At 48.4% G+C, this 25,631-nt stretch overlaps 1 protein-coding gene across 1 annotated transcript; it reads left to right on the top strand.

The window, feature by feature from the left end:
* On the top strand, nt 1–24,658 carry LOC139262271 (acyl-coenzyme A thioesterase 5-like). The gene is made up of 4 exons (XM_070877415.1): nt 1–22; nt 629–1,331; nt 19,861–20,063; nt 22,554–24,658. The coding sequence occupies exons 2-4, from the start codon at nt 749–751 to the stop codon at nt 23,121–23,123; spliced, it is 1,356 nt and encodes a 451-aa protein (XP_070733516.1). The 5' UTR covers nt 1–22; nt 629–748; the 3' UTR covers nt 23,124–24,658.
* Nucleotides 24,659–25,631: the final 973 nt, after the last annotated feature.

The raw sequence follows: 25,631 nt of genomic DNA, 5'->3' as shown, positions 1-25,631 counted from the left end.
ATATGAGCAGTCCACCCACGAGGTACCTGCACTCTGGAAATACGGTCACACTTGCTCATTACACACTCGGTCTGACCATTTATTATGAGTATAACACTTTCTGTCTGTCCTTCCATATTGTCAAATACTCCTGAAATTTAATTCCCAGTCCTGGTCACCTTGCAACCACATTTCTGTAATGGCTATCAGATCATACCCATTTGTCTCACGACCCCTTTGTTCTCCGCATCCTCCTCTTCTCTCATTCTCCTGACAAAGCCCCTCTCCTCCACCCCAATTAGGTGCAAGATTAGAGTAGAAGCATGATAATATAACAAATCAGCATCGCTATCCTTCCAGTGAGGCTGTTCTATTGATATCAGCTGAAGGATATGGCCTCTCCTCAAGCAGTATGGTATCAAATATCGATCCCCAATCCCATTTTACCATGTCCCATAATTTCATTCACCCTCTCGAACCAATCTTCATCTCTTCCTCCACCCCTCCCCTAAAAAAAAAATCAAGTTTAAAAAAAAAACTTTTTCTATTACATTGGATGGGAGTTGAAGTTCTTAGAAATATTAAAAAGGATCAGTGCAACAAAGACAAAAATAAATCTAACAGAAACTCCTCCTGTCATCACTTGCAGGCCTCTCCTTGGCCCAGCCATTGGGTCTCAGTTTGTTTGTTTTCTGGAGCTGCAGCCACGTGGTTAGCAGACGTGCGGAGTAAAGGTCAGCCTGAGCTTTCAGAGCGATTGGTTGCTGCAATGATGCTGGGCCGGGCGGCGCTCCGGCTGCCAAGGGCTTGCTGCTGGCCTTTACCGGCCAAGGGTTTCTCGGTACGCCCGGGGAGGAGGAGTTGCAGCAGCGGAGAGTCCCGGGTCCGGCTCTCGGTCCGCCCGTGCAAGAGCCTGGCGGACGACAGCGTGTGTATCGGCGCGGCGGGCCTGTCCCCGCACCAGGAGGTCACGCTGCGAGCCCAGGTGCTGAGCGAGCACGGACACTTCTTCGACTCGTGCGCCCACTACCGGGCTGACGGCCAAGGGTTGCTGGACGTCAGCCGCTCGCCCTCCCTGGGCGGAGACTACCTGGGCGTGGTGCCCATGGGGCTTCTCTGGACACTCTCGCCCGCCTGCATGGAGCCGCCCTACCAGAAGCTCACCAAGACCGACCTGACCGGCAGCCCCATGCACATCGACCTGTGCATCCACTCGGGGCACACGGCTTCCGGCATGATCTCCGGCCGGCTCCTGGCCAAGCAGAAGATCGAGAGGTGGTATAGCAGTCCCGGAGTCCGCTGGATCAGGCTGAGGGAAGGTGGGATTAGGGGCAGCTTGTTTCTACCTCCAGGTGAGCAGAGATCTCGGGTGTTGCAGCACTGGTAATGTTGCATTTTTTAAGCGAGTTTCTATGTTGCTAAATAAACGATCTGAGTTGGAGAAGTGTTAAAGGGATGTCATTTTGTAAAAAAAAAGTCTGAAAAACTTTTTAAAATCCTGTTGGTATCACAAAAGTGGCATTTCCTCTTGCTTTGCTCTCGCCTAACAAAATAGCAATTGCTCAAGTGTTTTTTAATGTTACCACTGATTTAACAAAAGTGGACTGGAAACAGTTACCAGAAGGGAAATCAGTGGAAGGCATTCAAGGAGGAGATGGTGAGGGTTCAGAGGATATATGTTCCCACAAAGAAAAAGGATGCGACTGCCAAATCTCGAGCCCCCTGGATGTCAAGGGGTATAAAAGGGAAGCTATTGTCAGACATAGAGAGCTAAATATTGCAGAAAGCCTAGAGGAGTATAGAAAGTGCAGGGGTCAAAGCAAACAGAGGGCATGAAATTTTTTTGGCAAGTATAATCAAGGAAAACCCAAAGATGTTTTATAATTATATCAAGAGGATGACTAAAACTAAAGGACGAGTAGGGCCCATTCGAGACTAAAAAGGTAACCTGTGCATGTAGGCGGAAGACATGGATATGGTTCTTAATAAATACTTTGCGTCTGCCTTCTCAAAAGAGAGGGACGATTCAGGCATTGTAGTTAAGGAAGAGGAGAGTGAAATAGTAGATGAGATAAACATAGTGAAAGAGGAAGTATTAAAGGGTTTAGCGTCTTTGAGGAGGAGGTAACCAGGAGGGTCGATGAGGACAGCGCGTATGATGTAGTGTATATGGATTTTAGCAAAGCTTTTGATAAGGTCCCACATGGCAGACTGGTCACGAAAGTAAAAGCGATGGGATCCAGGGCAAAGTGGCAAGTTTGATCCAAAATTGGCTCAGAGGCAGAAAGCAAAGGGTAATTGTTGATGGGTGTTTTTGTGACTGGAAGGCTGTATCCAGTGGGGTTCCGCACAGCTCAGTGCTGGGTCCCTTGTTTTTTGTGGTATATATCAATGACTTGGACTTGAATGTTGGGGGTATGATTAAGAAGTTTGCAGATGACACTAAAATAGGCCGTGTGGCTGATAAAGAAGAAAGCTGCAGATTGCAGGAAGATATCAATGTACTGGTCAGGTGGGCGGAACAGTGGCAAATGGAATTCAATCCGGATAAGTGTGAGGTAATGCATTTGGGGAGGTCTAACAAGGCAAGGGAATACACATTAAATGGTACGACACTGAAAAGTGTAGAGGAACAAAGGGAGGGACCTTGGAGTGCAGGTCCACAGATCCCTAAAGGTAGCAGACCAGGTAGATAAGGTGGTTAAGAAGGCATATGGAATATTTGCCTTTTATTAGTTGATGCATGGAATACAAAAGCAAGGAGGTTATGCTTGAACTGTATAAAACATTGGTTAGGCTGCAGTTGGAGTACTGTGTGCAGTTCTGGTCACCACATTACAAGAAATAGTGATTGCACTGGAAAGGGTGCAGAGGAGATTTACAAGAATGTTGCCTGGACTGGAGAATTTTGGGTCTGTTTTCTTTGGAACAGAGGAGACTGAGGGGAGACTTGATTGAGGTGTATAAAATTATAAGGGGCCTGGATAGAATAGATTGGAAGAACCTGTTTCCCTTGGCAGATTGGTCAACAACCAGGGACATAGATTTAAAGTAATTTGGGGGGAGGTTTAGAGGAGATTATGAGGGGAAATTTTGATGCCCAAAGGGTAGTGGGGGTCTGGAACTCACTGCCTGAAAGGGTCGGACCAAGAGCTGGAAAGTGGGATTAGGCTGGATAGCTCTTGGTCAGCCGGCGCGGACACAATGGGCCGAAATGACGTTCTTTCATGCTGCAAATTTTTATGATAAATCGCCAGGCCCGGATGAAATGTATCCCAGGCTGATAACGGAAGCAAGGAAGTAAATAGCAGAGGCTCCGACCATCATTTTTCAATCCTCTCTGGCCGCAGCTGTGGTGCTGGAGGATTGCTAATGTTGTAGCATTGTTTAAAAAAAGAGAACGGGATAGACCGAGTAATTACAGGCCAGTTAGCCTAACCTTGGTGGTGGGCAAATTGTTGGAAAAAAATTCTGAGGTACAGTATTAATCGTCACTATAAAAGCCACAGATTATTCGAGGACAGTCAGCATGGATTTGTTATGGGAAGGTCGTGTCTGACTAAGTTGATTCAATTCATTGAGGAGCTAACAAAGAGGTTTGATGAGGGTCGTGCATTTGATGCAGTCGACATGGATTTTAGCAAGGCTTTTGACAAGGTCCCACATGGCAGACTGGTCAGAAAAGTAAAAGCCCATGGGATCCAAGGGAAAATGGCAAGTTAGATCCAAAATTGGCTGAATGGCAGGAAGCAAAGGGTAATGTCGACAGATGTTTTTTGACTGAAAAGCTGTTTACACTGGGGTTCTGCAGGGCTCAGTATCAGGTCCCTTGCTTTTTATGGTGTACATCAACGATTTAAACTTCAATGTAGAGGGCATGGTTAAGAAGTTTGAAGATGATGCATTACTTCACACTTCTCAATTTTTGTATTTGGGGAGGGCTAACAAGGCAAGGGAATACAAAATAAATGGTAGAATACTGAGAAGTATAGAGAAACAGAGGGACCTTGGTGTGCATGTTCACAAATCCTTGAAAGTAGCAGGACAGGTAGATAAGGTGCTTAAGAAGGCATAAGGGATACTTTCCGTTATTAGCTAAGATATAGAATATAAGAGCAATGAGGTTATGCTTGAACTGCATAAAACACTAGTTGGGTCACAGCTAGAGTACTGGTCACCACATTACAGGAAAGATGTGACTGCACTAGGGAGGGTACAGATGAGATTTACAAGGCTGTTGCCAGGACTGGAGAATTTTAGCTGAGGAAAGATTAGATAAGCTGTAGTTGTTTTCTTTGGAACAGAGGAAGCTGAGGAGAGACTTGATTGAGGTGTATAAAATTGAGATTCCTAGATAGTGGTTAGGAAGGGCCTGTTTCCTTTAGCAGAGATGCCAATAACCAGGGGGCATAGATTTAAAGTAATTGGGGAAGGAATTGAGGAGAACTTTTTTGCCCTTGTGGGTTGGGGATCTGGAACTCACTGCCTGAAAGGGTGGTCGATGCAGAAATGCTCATCACATTTCTTCATCATCATCATAGGCAGTCCCTCGAAATCGAGGAAGATTTGCTTCCACTCTAAAAGTGAGTTCTCAGGTGACTGTACAGTCCAATGCGGGAATTACAGTCTCTAACAGGTGGGGCAGACGGTGGTGAAAGGAAAGGGTGGGTGGGGAGTCTGGTTTGCCGCACGCTCTTTCTGCTGTCTGTGTTTGGTTTCTGCATGCTCTCGGCGATGAGACTCGAGGTGCTCAGCGCCCTCCTGGATGCTCTTCCTCCGATGAGGGCGGTCTTGGGCCAGGGATTCCCAGGTGCCGGAGGGGATGTTGCACTTTATCATGGAGGCTTTGAGGGTGTCCTTGAAACGTTTCCTCTGCCCACCTGTGGCTCACTTGCCGTGTAGGAGTTCCGAGTAGAGCGCTTGGAGAGTATCGTGTTGGGCATGCGGAGGATGTGGCCTGCCCAAAGGAGCTGGTCGAGTGGTTAGTGCTTCGATGCTGGGGATGTTGGCCTGAGCGAGAGCACTGACGTTGGTGTGTCTATTCTCCCAGTGGATTTGCAGGATCTTGCGGAGGCAGCGCTGGTGGTACTTCTCCGGCGCTTTGGGGTGTCTACTGTATATAGTCCACATCTCTGAGCCATATAGGAGGGCGGGAATCACTACTGCTCTGTAGGGAGGGGAGGTGGTGGTGGGGAGGGGAGGTGGTGGTGGGGAGGGGAGGTGGTGGTGGGGAGGGGAGGTGGTGGTGGGGAGGGGAGGGGAGGGAAGGGGGGAGGGGGGTGGGGTGGGGGGGGGCCGCCCACCCGGCATCTTGCTGGGGACGGGACCCGCCCGAAGTCTTCAGCGGCCTGGCCAGGCATCTGCGTCGTTGGTGGGGCCCGCCCGCCCGGCATTTTGCTGGGGTCGGGCCACGCCTGAAGTCTTCGGCCCGGCTTCCTCTCGTCGGCGGGGCCCATTCAGCCTCCCCCTTCCGCCCCCTCCCCTGTCAGAAACACAGAGAGACACACTGACAGAGGCAGAGACACACACTGGGGGGGGGGGGGCGGCGACCCAGCACGCTGTTGGAGGGCTCCCGGTGTTGCAGTCGGTGAGTAGAAACTTAATTTTTTATTTAGGTTTTTTACATTTTTTTTAAATTAATTTTTTGATTGATTTATTGGTTTATTGATTTATTATTGATGATGGCTCTTTATTTGTAAAAGTGAAATGGTTAATGTTTGTAAAGTTCCCTTCTCCCCCGCCCATCTTTCGTTCCCTACGCCTGATTTATAAATGTAGGCAAGGTTTTTCTGAGCGTACAAAAATCTACATTTGCTTCATTCTAAGTTAGTTTGGAGTAAGGTTTCGCTGCCTAAACTTGCAAAACAGGTGTAAATGGCTGGACACGCTCCCTTTTGGAAAAAAATCTGTTCTAAAATGGAACTATTCTAACTCACTAGAACTGGAGCAAACTAAATGCCAAGAATTGCAATTTCTAAGATGCTCTATTCTAAACTAGTTACTCCAAAAAAATAGGAGCAACTCAAGCCAAAACTTGAGCCCCAAGAGCTGGAAAGTGGGATTAGGCTGGGTAGCTTTTTCAACCGGCGCATACAAGATGGTCTAATGACCTCCTTCTGTGCTGTAAATTTCTATGATTCTGAACTTTACAACCCATAACACCAAAGTTGGTTTGTGATAACGAGCTGATTGTTGTATTTTCATGTCTTTTCGGATATTTATTTTTATGTATGTGAATATATACATTTATTGCTTGCGCTGAGTTAAACGGTGATAGTTTTGGTGGGCCGCCTTGAACTGCTACACTTCGATTGGTGATGCTTCTCCCACAATGTTGTTGGGTAAGGAATTTCAGGATATTGACCTAGCAATGACGAAGGAATGGAAATGGATATCCCGGTCAAATTTAATAACACTCTTCCAGTTAGAGCATATAACCTTGGGTACATAACAATACAAAAACTTATATTCATCATTGACCAGAGTGTGTTTCAGTAAAGTCTGCTTGGCCAAGAGCCGGTCAGGGATCATCCCAGAATCCGTGTGTCCCAAGTGGATGCACAGGTTGACATTTAACTCAGTGTGAGCAATAAATGTGTATATATGTATACTTTTGCTGGTTCTCGCATATCCTTGTGTGTTAACAACAATTTGCATTCATAAAGCACTCCTGGTGTAAAAGAATACCTCAGAGCAATTCATAAAGAGGAGAGAAGGCGGGTGAAGCTAATCGCATAATCGAAGAGGTAGGTTTCAGGAGATGTTTGAAAGTAGGGCGAGCTATCGGGGACCAAGTGGTTTAGAAAGCAAATTCCAGTCGTCAGAGATATAGGGCCCAAGTTTCCGCCCCCTGTAAAAACGAAGCACCTCCATAAGGTGCGTCAACTTTCTAGAATAAAAAGGGCGCAGAAAAATTACCATCTAATTCTCCGAGCTCCTCAGAACGTCTTCGGCCTAAGCGTAGCGCAGCACAAGAGGTGGGGGGGCGGAGCAAAGTCCCGGCGCTGAAAACAGTGCCGGGACCCCTGTATATGCGTGCTAGAATGTGCGCGCATGTGCAATTGCTCCTCACAGCCCGACGCTCTGCAGGCCCGCTACCGCGTTGTATGAATCGAACTGAGAAATAGTTTTCATTTTCTTAAGCTGGTATAAGCTCATCATTACAGTTAAATCTCTGGTACTGACTCTGGTAAGTGTTTGGGTGAGTTTATCTGATGGCGCTGTATTTGTGATATTTTAAATATTTCACAGCTGGTTATTATTTTACTGTAAAATCTTGTAATTAAAAGGCTGACTATAATGACTTGTGTGTGAGAATATTTTTTACTGTAGAATCGTCTGACCCATCTGAATGTTGTCTATGGGTGGGTGCTGAGGAGAAGAGTGAATGTAATTGAGTTTGTGTAAAGTCAGGTACTGTGCCTCTGAAATTGTGTCGGGTGCAAAAATTCCTGGTTGTTGCAGTGTGCGAGTTCTTTATGCTGTGTCACAGACTGCTAGATTGAAGGATTCATGATCATACTTCAATTAGTCTGTCTGGCAAGAGATAGTAGAAGCATTCTTGCATACCTCCTAGCAGCCAGATTAAGAGCAGCATGGGGTTATTTATCAGCCCCTTTGATTAAAAGTTGTATGGTTGGGGGAAACAAACAGGAAAAAAAACTGCCCTTCAATTGAAGAGTTCAAAATCAATCCAGACCGCATACTGGGTTACTAGTTCAGAGTTTAATACTACAGGGAAACTGTTGTAGTTTTCCTTATTTCTGCTGTATGCCAGTCGTTTATCTGAAAGCGAACACACCTCAGAATAAAGAGCAGTAACATTTTGGGTTTTACCAATATTTGCTGAGCAAAATTTGTTTTAAATTTTTTTAATATTTCGTATAGCCAAAGCAGCATTTTTGACAACATTAAATTTACTTTAAATTAAGTTACACTTTACAATGACAGTGACATATTTCACGTGGAGATGGATCTGCATTACGGCTTGTGTTCAAATCCCTCCATGGCCTCATCCCTCCCTATTTCTGTAACCTCCTCCAGCCCTGCAACCCTCCGAGATATCTGCACTCCTCCAATTCTGGCCTCCTTAACATCCCCAATTTTCATTGCATCCCACTTGACAGCCATGCCTTTAACTGCCAAGGCCCTAAGCTCTGTAGTTCCCTCCGTAAAACTCTATGCCTCCCCCCCCGTTCAGCTTCCGTACCCCCCCCCCCCCCCCCGTGTTCCGCCTTCTGTTCAGCCCAGCTCCCTCCCTGTTTAGCCCCTCCTCCCTCTGCGCCCCCCTCTCCCTGCACCCCTCACTGTCAGAAACAAAGAAAGGGAGGGAGGGAGGGAGAGACAGACAGGGACGGCGAGAGAGAGACAGGGACGGCGAGAGAGAGGCAGGGAGGGCGAGAGAGAGAGACGGGGAGGCAGGGAGGGTGAGAGAGAGACGGGGAGTCGTGGAGGGAGCGAGAAAGAAAGAGAGAGAGAGACGTCGGGGGGGAGAAAGAGAAACTGAGAGAGAGAGACGTCGGGGGAGAAAGAAAGAGAGAAAGAGACGTCGGGGGGGGAGAAAGAAAGAAAGAGAGAGAGAGAGCGAGAGAGAGACACGTCTGGGGGGAGAAAGAAAAAAGAGAGAGAGAGAGAGACGTCGGGGAGAAAGAAAGAAAGAGAGACACACGTCGGGGGAGAGAAAGAAAGAGGGGGAGAGAAAGAAAAGAGAGAGAGAGAGAGACGTCGGAGGAATAAGGAAAGAGAGAGAGACGTCGGGGGGGGTGGGGGCGGGAGAAAGAAAGAAAGAAAGAAAGAGAGAGAGAGACGTCGGGGGGGAGAAAGAAAGAAAGAGAGCGAGAGACACGTCGGGGGGAGAAAAAGAGAGAGCGAGAGAGACACGTCGGTGGGGGGAGAAAGAAAGAAAGAGAGAGAGAGAGACGTCGGGGGGAGAAAAAGAGAGAGCGAGAGAGACACGTCGGTGGGGGGAGAAAGAAAGAAAGAGAGAGAGAGAGAGGGACGATGGGGGGAGAAAGAAAGAGAGAGAGAGACGTCGGGGGGAGAAAGAAAGACATGGAGGACGAGAGAAAGACATGGAGGGCGAGAGAGAGAGACATGGAGGGCGAGAGAGAGAGAGCGAGAGAGAGAGACATGGAGGGCGAGAGAGAGAGAGAGAGAGACATGGAGGCGAGAGAGAGAGAGAGGACATGGAGGGGCGAGAGAAAGACATGGAGGGCGAGAGAGAGAGAGACATGGAGGGCGAGAGAGAGAGAAGAGACATGGAGGGCGAGAGAGAGAGAGAGACATGGAGGGCGAAAGAGAGAGAGAGAAATGGAGGGCGAGGGCAGAGAGAGAGAGACATGGAGGGCGGAGAGAGAGAGAGAGAGACATGGAGGGCGAGAGAGAGAGAGAGACATGGAGGGCGAGAGAGAGAGAGAGAGAGACATGGAGGGCGAGAGAGAGAGAGAGACATGGAGGGCGAGAGAGAGAGAGAGACATGGAGGGCGAGAGAGAGAGAGAGAGACATGGAGGGAGAGAGAGAGAGAGACATGGAGGGAGCGAGAGAGAGAGAGAGACATGGAGGGCGAGAGAGAGAGAGACATGGAGGGCGAGAGAGAGAGAGAGAGACATGGAGGGCGAGAGAGAGAGAGACATGGAGGGCGAGAGAGAGAGAGAGACATGGGAGGGCGAGAGAGAGAGAGACATGGAGGGCGAGGAGAGAGACATGGAGGGCAGAGAGAGAGAGAGACATGGAGGGCGAGAGAGAGAGAGAGACATGGAGGGCGAGAGAGAGAGAGAGACATGGAGGGCGAGAGAGAGAGAGAGACATGGAGGGAGAGAGAGAGAGAGAGACATGGAGGGCGAGAGCGAGAGAGAGAGACATGGAGGAGGGCGAGAGAGAGACATGGAGGGCGAAAGAGAGAGAGACATGGAGAGAGAGAGAGAGAGACATGGAGGGCGAGAGAGAGAGAGAGAGACATGGAGGGCGAGAGAGAGAGAGAGACATGGAGGGCGAGAGAGAGAGAGAGACATGGAGGGCGAGAGAGAGAGAGAGAGACATGGAGGGCGAGAGAGAGAGAGAGAGAGAGAGAGAGAGAGAGAGAGAGAGACATGGAGGGCGAGAGAGAGAGAGAGACATGGAGGGCGAGAGAGAGAGAGAGAGACATGGAGGGAGAGAGAGAGAGACATGGAGGGCGAGAGAGAGAGAGAGACATGGAGGGCGAGAGAGAGAGAGAGAGACATGGAGGGCGAGAGAGAGAGAGAGACATGGAGGGCGAGAGAGAGAGACATGGAGGGCGAGAGAGAGAGCGAGAGAGAGACATGGAGGGCGAGAGAGAGAGAGAGAGAGAGACATGGAGGGCGAGAGAGAGAGCGAGAGAGAGACATGGAGGGCGAGAGAGAGAGCGAGAGAGAGACATGGAGGGCGAGAGAGAGACATGGAGGGTGAGAGAGAGAGCGTGAGAGAGAGAGCGAGAGAGAGACATGGAGGGAGAGAGAGAGAGACATGGAGGGAGAGAGAGAGAGACATGGAGGGCGAGAGAGAGAGAGAGAGACATGGAGGGCGAGAGAGAGAGACATGGAGGGCGAGAGAGAGAGACATGGAGGGCGAGAGAGAGAGACATGGAGGGCGAGAGAGAGAGAGAGACATGGAGGGCGAGAGAGAGAGACATGGAGGGCGAGAGAGAGAGAGAGACATGGAGGGCGAGAGAGACATGGAGGGCGAGAGAGAGAGAGAGAGACATGGAGGGCGAGAGAGAGAGACATGGAGGGCGAGAGAGAGAGAGAGAGAGAGAGAGACATGGAGGGCGAGAGAGAGAGAGAGACATGGAGGGCGAGAGAGAGAGAGAGACATGGAGGGCGAGAGAGAGAGAGAGACATGGAGGGCGAGAGAGAGAGAGAGACATGGAGGGCGAGAGAGAGAGAGAGACATGGAGGGCGAGAGAGAGAGAGAGACATGGAGGGCGAGAGAGAGAGAGAGACATGGAGGGCGAGAGAGAGAGAGAGAGACATGGAGGGCGAGAGAGAGAGAGAGAGACATGGAGGGCGAGAGAGAGAGAGAGAGAGACATGGAGGGCGAGAGAGAGAGAGAGAGACATGGAGGGAGAGAGAGAGAGAGACATGGAGGGCGAGAGAGAGAGAGAGAGACATGGAGGGCGAGAGAGAGAGAGAGAGACATGGAGGGAGAGAGAGAGAGACATGGAGGGCGAGAGAGAGAGAGAGAGAGAGAGACATGGAGGGCGAGAGAGAGAGAGACATGGAGGGCGAGAGAGAGAGAGACATGGAGGGCGAGAGAGAGAGAGACATGGAGGGCGAGAGAGAGAGAGAGACATGGAGGGAGAGAGAGAAAGAGACATGGAGGGAGAGAGAGAGAGAGAGAGAGAGAGAGACATGGAGGGCGAGAGAGAGAGAGAGAGAGAGAGAGAGAGAGACATGGAGGGCGAGAGAGAGAGAGAGACATGGAGGGCGAGAGAGAGGGCGAGAGAGAGAGAGAGACATGGAGGGCGAGAGAGAGAGAGAGAGAGAGACATGGAGAGAGAGAGAGAGAGAGAGAGAGAGAGACATGGAGGGCGAGAGAGAGAGAGAGAGAGAGAGAGACATGGAGGGCGAGAGAGAGAGAGAGAGAGAGAGAGACATGGAGGGCGAGAGAGAGAGAGAGAGAGAGAGAGACATGGAGGGCGAGAGAGAGAGAGAGAGAGAGAGAGAGAGACATGGAGGGCGAGAGAGAGAGAGAGAGAGAGAGAGAGAGAGACATGGAGGGCGAGAGAGAGAGAGAGAGAGAGACATGGAGGGCGAGAGAGAGAGAGAGAGAGAGAGAGACATGGAGGGCGAGAGAGAGAGAGAGAGAAATGGAGGGCGAGAGAGAGAGTGAGAGAGAGAGACATGGAGGGCGAGAGAGAGAGTGAGAGAGAGAGACATGGAGGGCGAGAGAGAGAGTGAGAGAGGGAGACATGGGGAGAGAGAGAGAGACATGGAGGGCTGGAGGGCGAGAGAGACATGGAGGGCGAGAGAGACATGGAGGGCGAGAGAGAGAGAGACATGGAGGGCGAGAGAGAGAGAGAGACATGGAGGGCGAGAGAGAGAGAGAGAGACATGGAGGGCGAGAGAGAGAGAGAGAGAGAGACATGGAGGGAGAGAGAGAGAGAGACATGGAGGGAGAGAGAGAGAGAGACATGGAGGACGAGAGAGAGAGAGACAGAGACATGGAGGACGAGAGAGAGAGAGAGTGAGAGAGACATGGAGGACGAGAGAGAGAGTGAGAGAGACATGGAGGACGAGAGAGAGAGAGAGAGAGACACACATGGAGGACGAGAGAGACATGGAGGACGAGAGAGAGAGAGAGAGACATGGAGGACGAGAGAGAGAGAGACACATGGAGGACGAGAGAGAGAGAGACACATGGAGGACGAGAGAGAGAGAGACACATGGAGGACGAGAGAGAGAGAGACACATGGAGGACGAGAGAGAGAGAGACACATGGAGGACGAGAGAGAGAGAGACACATGGAGGACGAGAGAGAGAGAGACATGGAGGACGCGAGAGAGAGAGAGAGAGAGACATGGAGGACGAGAGAGAGAGAGAGACATGGAGAACGAGAGAGAGAGAGAGAGACATGGAGGACGAGAGAGAGAGAGAGAGAGACATGGAGGACGAGAGAGAGAGAGAGAGAGAGAGAGAGAAAGACATGGAGAGAGAGACATGGAGGACGAGAGAGAGAGAGAGAGAGAGAGAGACATAGGAGGACGAGAGAGAGAGAGAGAGAGAGAGAGAGACATAGGAGGACGAGAGAGAGAGAGAGAGAGAGAGAGACATGGAAGAGGACGAGAGAGAGAGACATGGAAGAGGACGAGAGAGAGAGACATGGAAGAGGACGAGAGAGAGGGACATGGAAGAGGACGAGAGAGAGAGACATGGAAGAGGACGAGAGAGAGAGACATGGAAGAGGACGAGAGAGAGAGACATGGAAGAGGACGAGAGAGAGAGACATGGAAGAGGACGAGAGAGAGAGACATGGAAGAGGACGAGAGAGAGAGACATGGAAGAGGACGAGAGAGAGAGACATGGAAGAGGACGAGAGAGAGAGACATGGAAGAGGACGAGAGAGAGAGACATGGAAGAGGACGAGAGAGAGAGACATGGAAGAGGACGAGAGAGAGAGACATGGAAGAGGACGAGAGAGAGAGACATGGAAGAGGACGAGAGAGAGAGACATGGAAGAGGACGAGAGAGAGAGACATGGAAGAGGACGAGAGAGAGAGACATGGAAGAGGACGAGAGAGAGAGACATGGAAGAGGACGAGAGAGAGAGACATGGAAGAGGACGAGAGAGAGAGACATGGAAGAGGACGAGAGAGAGAGACATGGAAGAGGACGAGAGAGAGAGACATGGAAGAGGAAGAGACGAGAGAGAGAGACATGGAAGAGGACGAGAGAGAGAGACATGGAAGAGGACGAGAGAGAGAGACATGGAAGAGGACGAGAGAGAGAGACATGGAAGAGGACGAGAGAGAGAGACATGGAAGAGGACGAGAGAGAGAGACATGGAAGAGGACGAGAGAGAGAGACATGGAAGAGGACGAGAGAGAGAGACATGGAAGAGGACGAGAGAGAGAGACATGGAAGAGGACGAGAGAGAGAGACATGGAAGAGGACGAGAGAGAGAGACATGGAAGAGGACGAGAGAGAGAGACATGGAAGAGGACGAGAGAGAGAGAGACATGGAAGAGGACGAGAGAGAGAGAGACATGGAAGAGGACGAGAGAGAGAGACATGGAAGAGGACGAGAGAGAGAGACATGGAAGAGGACGAGAGAGAGAGACATGGAAGACGAGAGAGAGAGAGAGACATGGCGGACGAGAGAGAGAGAGAGAGAGACATGGCGGACGAGAGAGAGAGAGAGAGAGAGGCATGGAGGACGAGAGAGAGAGAGAGAGAGAGAGAGAGACATGGAGAACGAGAGAGAGAGAGAGAGAGAGACATGGAGGACAAGAGAGAGAGAGAGAGAGACATGGAGGACAAAGAGAGAGAGAGAGAGAGAGAGAGGCATGGAGGACAAAGAGAGAGAGAGAGACATGGAGGGCGAGAGCGAGAGAGACATGGAGGGCGAGAGCGAGAGAGACATGGAGGGCGAGAGCGAGAGAGACATGGAGGGCGAGAGCGAGAGAGACATGGAGGGCGAGAGCGAGAGAGACATGGAGGGCGAGAGCGAGAGAGACATGGAGGGCGAGAGCGAGAGAGACATGGAGGGCGAGAGCGAGAGAGACATGGAGGGCGAGAGCGAGAGAGACATGGAGGGCGAGAGCGAGAGAGACATGGAGGGCGAGAGCGAGAGAGACATGGAGGGCGAGAGCGAGAGAGACATGGCGAGAGCGAGGAGAGAGACATGGAGGGGCGGAGGGTGGGAGGGAGAGCGAGCGAGACAATGGAGGGCGAGAGAGAGAGAGAGGGAGAGAGGAGACATGGAGGGCGAGAGCGAGAGAGACATGGGAGGGCGAGAGCGAGAGAGACATGGAGGGCGAGAGCGAGAGAGACATGGAGGGCGAGCGAGAGAGAGCGGAGAGAGACATGGAGGGCGAGAGCGAGAGAGACATGGAGGGCGAGAGCGAGAGAGACATGGAGGGCGAGAGCGAGAGAGACATGGAGGGCGAGAGCGAGAGAGACATGGAGGGCGAGAGCGAGAGAGACATGGAGGGCGAGAGCGAGAGAGACATGGAGGGCGAGAGCGAGAGAGACATGGAGGGCGAGAGCGAGAGAGACATGGAGGGCGAGAGCGAGAGAGACATGGAGGGCGAGAGCGAGAGAGAGACATGGAGGGCGAGAGCGAGAGAGACATGGAGGGCGAGAGCAGAGAGAGACATGGAGGGCGAGAGCGAGAGAGACATGGAGGGCGAGAAGAGAGAGACATGGAGGGCGAGAGGAGAGAGAGAGACATGGAGGGCGAGAGAGAGAGAGAGAGAGAGAGACATGGAGGGCGAGAGAGAGAGAGAGAGAGAGAGATATGGAGGGCGAGAGAGAGAGAGAGAGAGAGAGAGACATGGAGGGCGAGAGAGAGAGAGAGAGAGAGAGACATGGAGGGCGAGAGAGAGAGAGAGAGAGAGAGAGAGAGACATGGAGGGCGAGAGAGAGCGAGAGAGACATGGAGGGCGAGAGAGAGCGAGAGAGACATGGAGGGCGAGAGAGAGCGAGAGAGACATGGAGGGCGAGAGAGAGCGAGAGAGACATGGAGGGCGAGAGAGAGCGAGAGAGACATGGAGGGCGAGAGCGAGAGAGACATGGAGGGCGAGAGCGAGAGAGACATGGAGGGCGAGAGCGAGAGAGACATGGAGGGCGAGAGCGAGAGAGACATGGAGGGCGAGAGCGAGAGAGACATGGAGGGCGAGAGAGAGAGAGAGACATGGAGGGCGAGAGCGAGAGAGACATGGAGGGCGAGAGACATGGAGGGCGAGAGCGAGAGAGACATGGAGGGCGAGAGACATGGAGGGCGAGAGAGAGAGAGAGAGACATGGAGGGCGAGAGAGAGAGAGAGAGAGAGAGAGAGACATGGAGGGCGAGAGAGAGACATGGAGGGCGAGAGAGAGACATGGAGGGCGAGAGCGAGCGAGACATGGAGGGCGAGAGCGAGCGAGACATGGAGGGCGAGAGCGAGCGAGACACATGGAGGGCGAGAGCGAGCGAGACACATGGAGGGCGAGAGCGAGCGAGACACATGGAGGGCGAGAGCGAGAGAGACACATGGAGGGCGAGAGCGAGAGAGACACATGGAGGGCGAGAGCGAGCGAGACACATGGAGGGCGAGAGCGAGAGAGACACATGGAGGGCGAGAGCGAGAGAGACACATGGAGGGCGAGAGCGAGAGAGACACATGGAGGGCGAGAGCGAGAGAGACACATGGAGGGCGAGAGCGAGAGAGACACATGGAGGGCGAGAGCGAGAGAGACACATGGAGGGCGAGAGCGAGAGAGACACATGGAGGGCGAGAGCGAGAGAGACACATGGAGGGCGAGAGCGAGAGAGACACATGGAGGGCGAGAGCGAGAGAGACACATGGAGGGCGAGAGCGAGAGAGACACATGGAGGGCGAGAGCGAGAGAGACACATGGAGGGCGAGAGCGAGAGAGACACATGGAGGGCGAGAGAGAGAGCGAGAGAGACACATGGAGGGAGGGAGAGAGAGAGAGACACATGGAGGGAGGGAGAGAGAGAGAGAGAGAGAGAGAGAGAGATGGAGGGAGGGAGAGAGAGAGAGAGAGAGAGAGATGGAGGGAGAGGGAGAGAGAGAGAGAGAGAGAGAGATGGAGGGAGAGGAAGAGAAAGAGACAGAGAGAGAGAGAGAGAGATGGCGGGAGAGGAAGAGGGCGAGAGAGATGGAGGGCGAGAGAGATGGAGGGCGAGAGAGAGGGCGAGAGAGAGAGATGGAGGGCGAGAGAGAGACATGGAGGGCGAGAGAAAAAGAGAGAGAGACATGGAGGGCGAGAGAGAGACATGGAACGAGAGAGAGAGAAACACATGGAGGGCGAGAGAGAGAGAGAGAGACATGGAACGAGAGAGAGAGAAACACATGGAGGGCGAGAGAGAGAGAAACACATGGAGGACGAGAGAGCGAGAGAGAGAGAGAGAGATGGAATGATGGAGAGAGACATGGAGGAATGGAGAGAGAGAGAGAGAGAGAGACATGGAGGGCGAGAGAGAGAGACATGGAGGGAGAGAGAGAGACACATGGAAGCCGAGAGAGAGAGAGAAACACATGGAGGGCGAGTGAGAGAGAGAGAGACACATGGAGGGCGAGGGCGCGAGAGGGAGGGAGATGGAGGGCGCGAGAGGGAGGGAGCGAGGGCGCGGGAGGGAGTGGGGGGGAGAGAGAGAGGGCGACAGAAAGAGACAGAGAGAGAGAGACATGGAGGGAGAGAGAGAGAGACATGGAGGGAGAGGGAGAGACATGGAGAGAGGGAGAGGGAGAGACATGGAGAGAGGGAGAGAGAGAGACATGGAGGCAGGGAGGGGAGAGCGAGGGAGACAGGGAGGGGAGAGCGAGCGAGACGGAGGGGAGAGCGAGTGGTACTGGGAGGGCGAGAGAGAGACAGTCAGGGAGGGAGGGCGTGAGAGAGAGAGAGAGAGAGAGACAGACACAGTCAGGGATGGAGGGAGGGAGAGAGGGAGGGAGAGAGAGTGACAGAGACATGGAGGGAGGGAGGGAGACATGGAGGGAGGGAGACCTGGAGGGAGATGGGGAGAGAGACAGAGAGAGAGCGACATGGAGGGAGGGCGAGACATGGAGGGAGGGAGAGACATGGAGGGAGGGAGAGACAGACATGGAGGGAGGGAGGGAGGGAGAGAGACATGGAGGGAGGAAGAGAGAGACATGGATGGAGGGGGAGGGAGAGAGAGACATGGATGGAGGGGGAGGGAGAGAGAGAGAGACATGGATGGAGAGAGAGAGAGAGAGAGAGAGACGTGGAGGGATGGAGAGAGACATGGAGGGGGAGGGAGGGAGAGAGAGACATGGGGAGGGAGACATGGAGGGAGAGACAGACAGATAGGGAGGGAGAGACAGACAGGGAGAGAGGGAGAGGGGGAGAGAGAGAGAGAGAGAGAGAGAGAGAGACAGACGGAGAGACAGACAGACAGACGGAGGGAGGGAGGGAGAGAGATGGGTGGGGAGGCGGGGAGAGAGAGAGAGGCACTGACACTGACAGAAAACACCTTCCCTTCACATGAAGGTAGGACTTCTATTTTTTATTTGTTATTGATTGGTTGCTTATTACTTTGGTGCTTTAGGTGCAGGGTTCCTTCTATTTTTTTATTAATTAATTGCCTCTTACTTTTTGTGCTTCATTTAGTGCTTGGTACTTTAAACGTACTGCTTTGTTTAGTGCTTAGTGCTTTAAATGTACTTATGCTTCTTATTGTTGTGAAGGTGTTTAGTGCTTTGGAAAATCCTCTAACTTCCCTCTTTCTCCCCCCCCCCAGTTGATGTGGATGTGTCTGCCTCAGCTGGGAGCCTACACTTGCTTATTTATTTTTAAAAAAAGAAACAACTGTCCTCACTCAGCAGATATAAGACAAAATATCATCGCCAGAGGTTTTAGGCTATTTTAAGTGATGTGTTTAATGCTTTAGTCCTTTGTGTTTAATGCTTCCCACCCCGTCTCTGGCTGTGCCTGCACTGAACTTAACTCTAGGTAAGGTTTTTCAGAACTTACAAAAATGGACACTTACTCCATTCTAAGTTAGCTTGGAGTAATTTTTCGCTGCCTAAACTTGTAAAACCGGCCTAAGTGGCTGGACACACTCCCTTTTGGAAAAAAAAACTGAACTAAAACGAAACTAAACTAACTCACTAGAAATGGAGCAAACGAAATGCTGAGAATTGCGATTTCTAAGATACTCCAAAGTAAACTAGTTGCTCCAAAAAAATTGCTCTCTGACAGTGGAACTGTTTTTATTATTCAAAAATACCTACCAAGTTCCTTTAAAATGCACTATATAATACAATAATTGTGTGGTATGCAAGGAAAAGAGAATTGACTACACAGTTCTGCACGGTTAAGTTGAAAAATTACTATAAATGGAGGAAAGAGTAAGAATAGAAAATTGAAAGAGTAACAATAGAAAGTTGGAAGAATTACTCAGTGCAAAAATAGGAAATTATGCATGGATGTTTTTCAAATTAGAATATAGAATGTGGAATTTGCTACCACATGGAATAATTGAGGCGAATAGCATAGATGCATTTAAGGGGAAGCTAGATAAGCACATGAGGGAGAAAGGAATAGAATGATATGTTGATGGGGTTAACCATCAGATGAATACGGGTGGGAGGATGCTCATGTGAAGCACAAATACTGACATAGACCACTTGGGCCAAATGGTCTGTTTCTGTGCTGTAAATTCTATGTAAATTCACAATATTTGGAGCAGTTGCCAGAACCAAGTTTTAATTGGAGCTTAGTGCCTGTACTGTTCTCCCAAGGAAGTGTTGGTATTTTATTCCAAGACAGAACATTCCTGGTAATATTACAGAATGGGGCAAATCTATTACTGTCCATATTTAAAATCACAGAAAAACTGACAACTCAGGAAAAAAAATCGGCAATAAAGAATTGAACTTTATTATGTATTCCACTCTTTCAAGGTACTTCCATGACTTGAGTTAGCTTTTTGTGGCGAATTTAGTCCGTGTCTACGATGTCAGTACAGCGACTTCATGCCATGCCATTCAATACTTTTGAATGAAGAGCCAAATGCGAAATGCCACTTTCACGCAACTTACAGCAGCGCAGTGCATCACGGACAGAAACATTGAGATTTTTGTGTTTCACTGAGCATGTGCGATTGCCGGAGGCTTTGTGCATAAATAACGGTGAGCGCTGTTGGCCTCGCTTGTTATTTTTACCTCAAAATCCTGCCGATAGAGGCACTGGAGAAAGTGCAAAAAAGATTTACAAGGATGATACCAGGATTGAGGTTATACCTATCAAGAATGACTGAACAGCTGGGTCTCTTCTCTAGAAAAAAGAAGGCTGAGGGTTGACCTGATTGATGTCTTTATAATGACAAAGGAATTTGGTAGGGTAGCCGTAGAGAAAATAATTCCACTTGTGGGGAGTCCACACCGAGGGTCCATAAATATAAGATACCAATAAATCCAAAAGGGAATTGAGGAGAAACTGCTTTACCCAGAAAGTAATTAGAAAGTGAAACTTGCTACCACAAGGAGTAGTTGAGGGAGATAGCATAGATAAATCAAAATTCTGGCTTCATTTATATCTGACATCTGATCACAGAAAAGATCTCTGCAGGGGGCACTGTGGCGATATTTTCAGACCCATTTTTAAAACCTTTTCCTATATTTGTCAACAGTGGTTGGTTCTGAATTTCTTTTGTTCTTGTTTGCTGTTTCCTAAGGGGATGGTCCTTTTCCTGGAGTGATAGACCTTTTTGGAGACGAAGGTGGTTTGACTGAGTTCCGAGCCAGTTTTCTTGCAAGCCGAGGCTTTGCTGCTCTTGCTCTCCCCTACTTTGATTTTGAGGATCTACCAAGGGCCATGACAGATCTTCATTTAGAATACTTTGAAGAGGCTGTAAATTATCTACAGAAATATCCAAAGGTGAGTTCCACCCACACAATTGAAGCCTACAGAATTAATCTGTTGTGGAAAATGTATTTGCCTAATTGACACGTTTGTAATATTTCTTCATAAAATTACTGATAAACATTTGTTCTGTTCTTGGGATTTTTTTACTCTAGATATTTTGCCTCCTCATGGAGGTGAGCCCAGTTTCCTATGTTCTCAAGTCATTATACTTGTCTTGTGAGCTAGTTTAAATATTGTAGCGGCCTGGAATAATGAAGAGGGAATCCATTTTTAGATTACTTCTGTATCTGGTTCAATTTCTTACCTCCGCAGGATCCTCTTTGTCTTTAAAAGGCACCAAAATAACACTACACAATGTTATTTTAGGCTATAACAGTTAAGCAAGTTGATCAAGTAGCAATAGAACAAACCAATAATAAAGCAATATCATAAGATCTGAAATAGTTGGTACACTTTGCGAACTCCTCGTGTGGAAAACAAATTGCAAAACAATAATTACAATTACTTCTTTTATCTAGTTCATTTTAATATTATTGCCAACTACAAAAGTTGCCTGCCTAATCTAATGCTCTTTAGGTGTTCTAGTTAGATAACTAGGTTCAAGGATTTAGAAAGGAATCAGCTGAAAAAACTGAGCCAGACAGAATTAAATAATTGCCTGATCATTTCGGAAAGCTGCTAATCAAATATATATCTGAACAAATCACACAGCATGTTTGTATTTGAATTGAGTGACTAGGCTCTTCCCTCAAGAAACTGCCTAGAGACCAACCGACATGAATGGAGCTAAATTGGGAGACGATCTCTGTAATATAAACAAAATGCTGGAATTGCTTAGCAGGTCAGGCACCATATGTGAAGAGAGAAACAAAGTTAACATTTCATCGATGCCCTTTCATCAGAACTGGAAAACCTTAGAGATGTAACAGGTTTTAAGCCAGTACAGAGGGAGGAGGGGGAGGGGGAGGCGGAGGCGGAGGAGGAGGAGACCCGCTGCACCCGCCGGTATGGACGGACGTACCGTCTCGTAAGTGACGGATGGGTACTGAGGTATGAAGCTGTCCCAAGGCACGTCACAGTTGATGATTTATTCTGGAAGCGGAATCAGTGTTGTAATGTGAGGATCCACTATGTTGAAAAAGAAGCAGTGCCAAATTCTTTAGCAAATTAATTTGCCTTTGCCAGTAAGGTGAGGCTGGACATCACAGGAAGATAAGCTTCTCTGGCCTGCTTGTTTTTGAATTAAACAGAAGATTCCATTGGTCAGGACCCATTTGGGCTGGCGTTTCAAATGAAGGTGTTCAAATTAAGCAACACATTTTCAATGGGAAACATTTTGCACAATTTAAATTTGAATTAACAGATAATGCTACTAAACATTAACTTTGAATTAAGAGTAGAGTAGAAAAAATGCATTACAGCTATTCAAACACAGAAGGTTATAAATTGTACTGCTAATATGGCATTTCACTTCATCAGTCAATGTATTGCAATTTCTTGATGATGTCATTATTTTGGATTATTCCACTTTAAATGTGAAATTTAAGGCCTTGGTTTGTGTTTGGTGTCTCAATTTTCTCTTCCTCTGGTCTGGCATCTCACTTCCACTCGGTGCTGCTTCTTATCAGCTGCTCTCTTGCAATGCGTAATCTATAATAATAATAGTTTTTGTCTGACTTGGGGCGGGGCTGGGAGCATGTGGGAGACTGAGTGACAGTTGCACCAACCCATGGGCATTCAGGGCCCACCCGGCCTCGCAGCCAACCAGGGGGGAGCAATGGCACGAATTTTTAAAGTTTGATTGACGCTGGGTCTGCTCCAATGAGGAAGCAGCAGTGGATGTGACTGGGCCTGGGGGGGGCAGGGCCTCCCCGGGCATTGCTGCAGAGCTGAGGGGAGCATGTGGCGGGAGCGGCGGGTGAGAGAGCGAAAGAGAGGAAAGGGGTGGGTGGGAGAGAGAGGGAGGGAGGATATTGGCATTGAATCTATAGACGAAGATGATGATAACAGTCTAAACAAGTACAGTTGCAATAAAGAAATATATTGCGGGTCTCTGCTAATTATCAATATTGTTGCCCAATTGTGGCACAGTGCACAAGCATACTGCAACACCATGTCACCACAATATTATGATATATCAAAGTGTATGGGCACAGATATATATCCATAAGATAACCCAAATAAACAGCAGAATGATGTCACATTGCTAATGGTAACACAAGGAGGGTTACTTGATTTTGAGAATGAATGTTGCATTTCATGATGCTTCTTAGATTTGGGGAAACTAGGGCATCATTGAATGTTGCTTTTAATCCTTTCCAATGTGGGGTGAAGATTGATATGGAACTAAAATTCGCCATGTCACTTATTGACCAACGCAGATTCCATCGCAGATGGGAATGTTAGCTGTTTTATGCAGTGATACATACAGACTGAAGGAAACTGTACAGGATTTATGTTGATTTAATGCATCATGCTCTAATAGATTTTTAATTTTTATAGGTGAAGGGGCCTGGTATTGGAGTAGTAGGGTCTTCAAAAGGTGCGGATTTGGCTCTATCAATGGTCACATTTATACCGCAAGTGGTGGCATCCGTTTGTATCTCTGGCTGTAATGCAAACACTATATCTGATTTGCATTATAAAGGTATGCGACTCTCCAGCCTGTGTTTTGATATAGATCGAATCATTGTTTTGGAGTCAGGAATTCTAGATATGTCTGAAACTCTTAAAAACCCCAACACAAACCAAGGCAGCATCATCCCGTTAGAAAAAGCTGAGGGACATATCTTGTTTGTGGTCGGAGAAGAGGACAAGATTTGGAACAGCAAGCTCTTTGCTGAAGAAGCAATAAAAAGACTGAAAGAACATGGCAAAGACAACTATGAACTACTCAGTTACTCAGGAACTGGGCATCGTATTGAACCTCCATGTTCTCCATTTTGTGTTGCCATGATTGACCGGTTGTTTGGAACTCCAGTGCTGTTGGGAGGAGAGGCAATAAAACACTGCGCTGCTCAACAGGATTCTTGGCAAAAGATTCAAGACTTCTTACGTTTACATCTATGTTGAAGTGAATTACAAATTTAACAAGATTACTTTTTACATAACATGTTATTTGGTGTAATCAATTCTTCTGTAATAAATTGCACACTAATTACTTCATGTGAAGCACTGTGTGTACGGAGGACAATCCAAGACCTTCTGAAACTCGCACTCGTGACCATAAATAACATTACTGTTGGGGCACGGGGTGCTATTTTCCTTTAATAAAGCAGTGGTGTCAAAATATTTCTGCAGCAATACCTAGTAGTGTAGTTCACATTGCACTAAAGCTTGAAAACTGTTGATTGTAATTCTAAACCACTTGGTTTGTTTTCATGATGACACGTTTAATTTTCTTTTACAGAATTATATTAGTCTTCCTCTTTCCTCCCCTCTGCTCCTAAAAATGGTAACCCGTGTTGGGATTTGGTGTCATGGCTTCCAAATCGACATTCTTTATAAGTGACACTAGACGGTGAATGTTTGCTGCTGCCTTGATCATGTGGGGTGGGGGTGATGTGTAGGGAGGTCACACCTGAGCCTGGTCTTGTTCCTACCAAAAGTCTGCACAATACATTTTCCAGCAGAAATAGCTGGATAGATAACAGATGCTGCAACCAGGGTTCTTTTAGTTTTGTGTTTGTTCTGCTCTGCCTTCCATAACTCATGGACAGTAATAGTAATGTCCGCCCCCCCCCCCCCCCCCCTTTCCCTGTTGAGCTTAGGTAGCTTTGTACAAACCAGGAATAGAACGTGAACCTTGCGGAACTCTGCGACTCAGTACTGCACCAAGTGATGTATTGACCTGTTAAGCAAGCATCCCCTCAGTCAAACTGAAAAGTAATTTTAGAATATAAATACAATAGTGAATTGAAAAGCATTTGTTCATCTGGACTGCAGTTCCCAGTCATAGTTATTGTAGCCTTTGAACACTCCCTCGAGTGGAATTAAATCGTTAATGGGCGGTGGTTAGTGGATTGGATGATTTTCAGTTTCAAGAGTACTTCACATCACTCTACTCAGTGATGTGAGCTGAACCAAATGGTAGTAAATACAAAGGCAGTGATCAAGTTGAATTCGTATATTCAAATATGAGTGAGATAATGATCAGTATTGTGCCAAGGATTACTTGTTTGCACTAATGTTGCCAGCATTATTCTAGAATAAAAATGGCATTTAATTGTAATAGAACAAGTTGTTTTTATATGGAAAGTGTAATTAAAACCTGAATGTGTTTAGATTGAATGATGGAGTTATTAACAGGAAGTTTCTGTTGGAAGCACTTTCTCAGAAAAAAGATGTGTTTGCCATTCTGTGTTGGTAGACAAAAATGGCAATTAAAGAAACTGGAAATGAGTATCCCCACTTTCAGGCAATTAGCAAGAATCCTTCGTTAAGTTAGTAGACAGGATCAAAGTCTTTGTAGATGTTTGCAGACTAGACATTAAAATCAAATTACAAGCATATTCTAAGCCCATTTAATGTTTGGTTGTGAGGGAGGGATGTGTTTTTTGAATGTTCCTGTCATCTATTTTGAATAAATGCTTACATTTTAATCTAAATGGAAAATATTTACTGCCTTTGTTTTATTACTAGAAATATATAAAGTAATAAAATTTTTACATCTATATGCACTTCCTATTACAAAACTTTTATTTCCTGTTGCCACATTTATAGAAACATAGAAAATAGGTGCAGGAATAGGCCATTCGGCCCTGCGAGCCTGCACCACCATTCAATAAGATCATGGCTGATCATTCACCTCAGTACCCCTTTCCTGCTTTCTCTCCATACCCCTTGATCCCTTTAGCCGTCAGGGCCATAACTAACTCCCTCTTGAATATATCTAACGAACTGGCTTCAACAACTCTCTGCGGTAGAGAATTCCACAGGTTAACAACTCTTGAGTGAAGAAGTTTCTCCTCATCTCAGTCCTAAATGGCTTACCCCTTATCCTTAGACTGTGATCCCTGATTCTGGACTTCCCCAACATCGGGAACATTCTTCCTGCATCTAACCTGCCCAGTCCCCTCAGAATTTTATATGTTTCTATGAGATCCCCTCTCATTCTTCTAAACGCCAGTGAATACAGGCCCAGTTGATCCAGTCTCTCCTCCTATGTTAGTCCCATCATCCCGGGAATCAGTCTGGTGAACCTTCGCTGCACACCCTCAATAGCAAGAACGTCCTTCCTCAGATTAGGAGACCAAAACTGAACACAATATTCCAGGTGAGACCTCACCAAGGCCCTGTACAACTGTATTGAGACCTCCCTGCTCCTATACTCAAATCCCCTAGCTATGAAGGCCAACATGCCATTTGCCTTCACCCCTACTGTACCTGCATGCCAACTTTCAATGACTGATGTACCATGGCTCCCAGGTCTCATTGCACCTCCCCTTTTCCTAATCTGCCACCATTCAGATAATCTCCCTTCATGTTTTTGCCACCAAAGTGGATAACCTCACATTTATCGACATTATACTGTATCTGGCATGCATCCTCCTCACAGCTCACACTGCCACCCAGCTTAGT

Source organism: Pristiophorus japonicus, chromosome 4 (genome assembly GCF_044704955.1).
Source record: "Pristiophorus japonicus isolate sPriJap1 chromosome 4, sPriJap1.hap1, whole genome shotgun sequence".
NCBI classification, from domain to species: domain Eukaryota; kingdom Metazoa; phylum Chordata; class Chondrichthyes; family Pristiophoridae; genus Pristiophorus; species Pristiophorus japonicus.
This window is presented reverse-complemented; position numbering and strand designations above follow the sequence as displayed.

Coding starts and splice junctions, on each gene's coding strand:
- LOC139262271 (XM_070877415.1), top strand. CDS start 749: ATGATGCTGGGCCGGGCGGCGCTCCGGCTGCCAAGGGCTTGCTGCTGG. Junction 1,332..19,860: donor CAGCTTGTTTCTACCTCCAG/GTGAGCAGAGAT, acceptor CTGTTTCCTAAG/GGGATGGTCCTTTTCCTGGA. Junction 20,064..22,553: donor ATCTACAGAAATATCCAAAG/GTGAGTTCCACC, acceptor TAATTTTTATAG/GTGAAGGGGCCTGGTATTGG.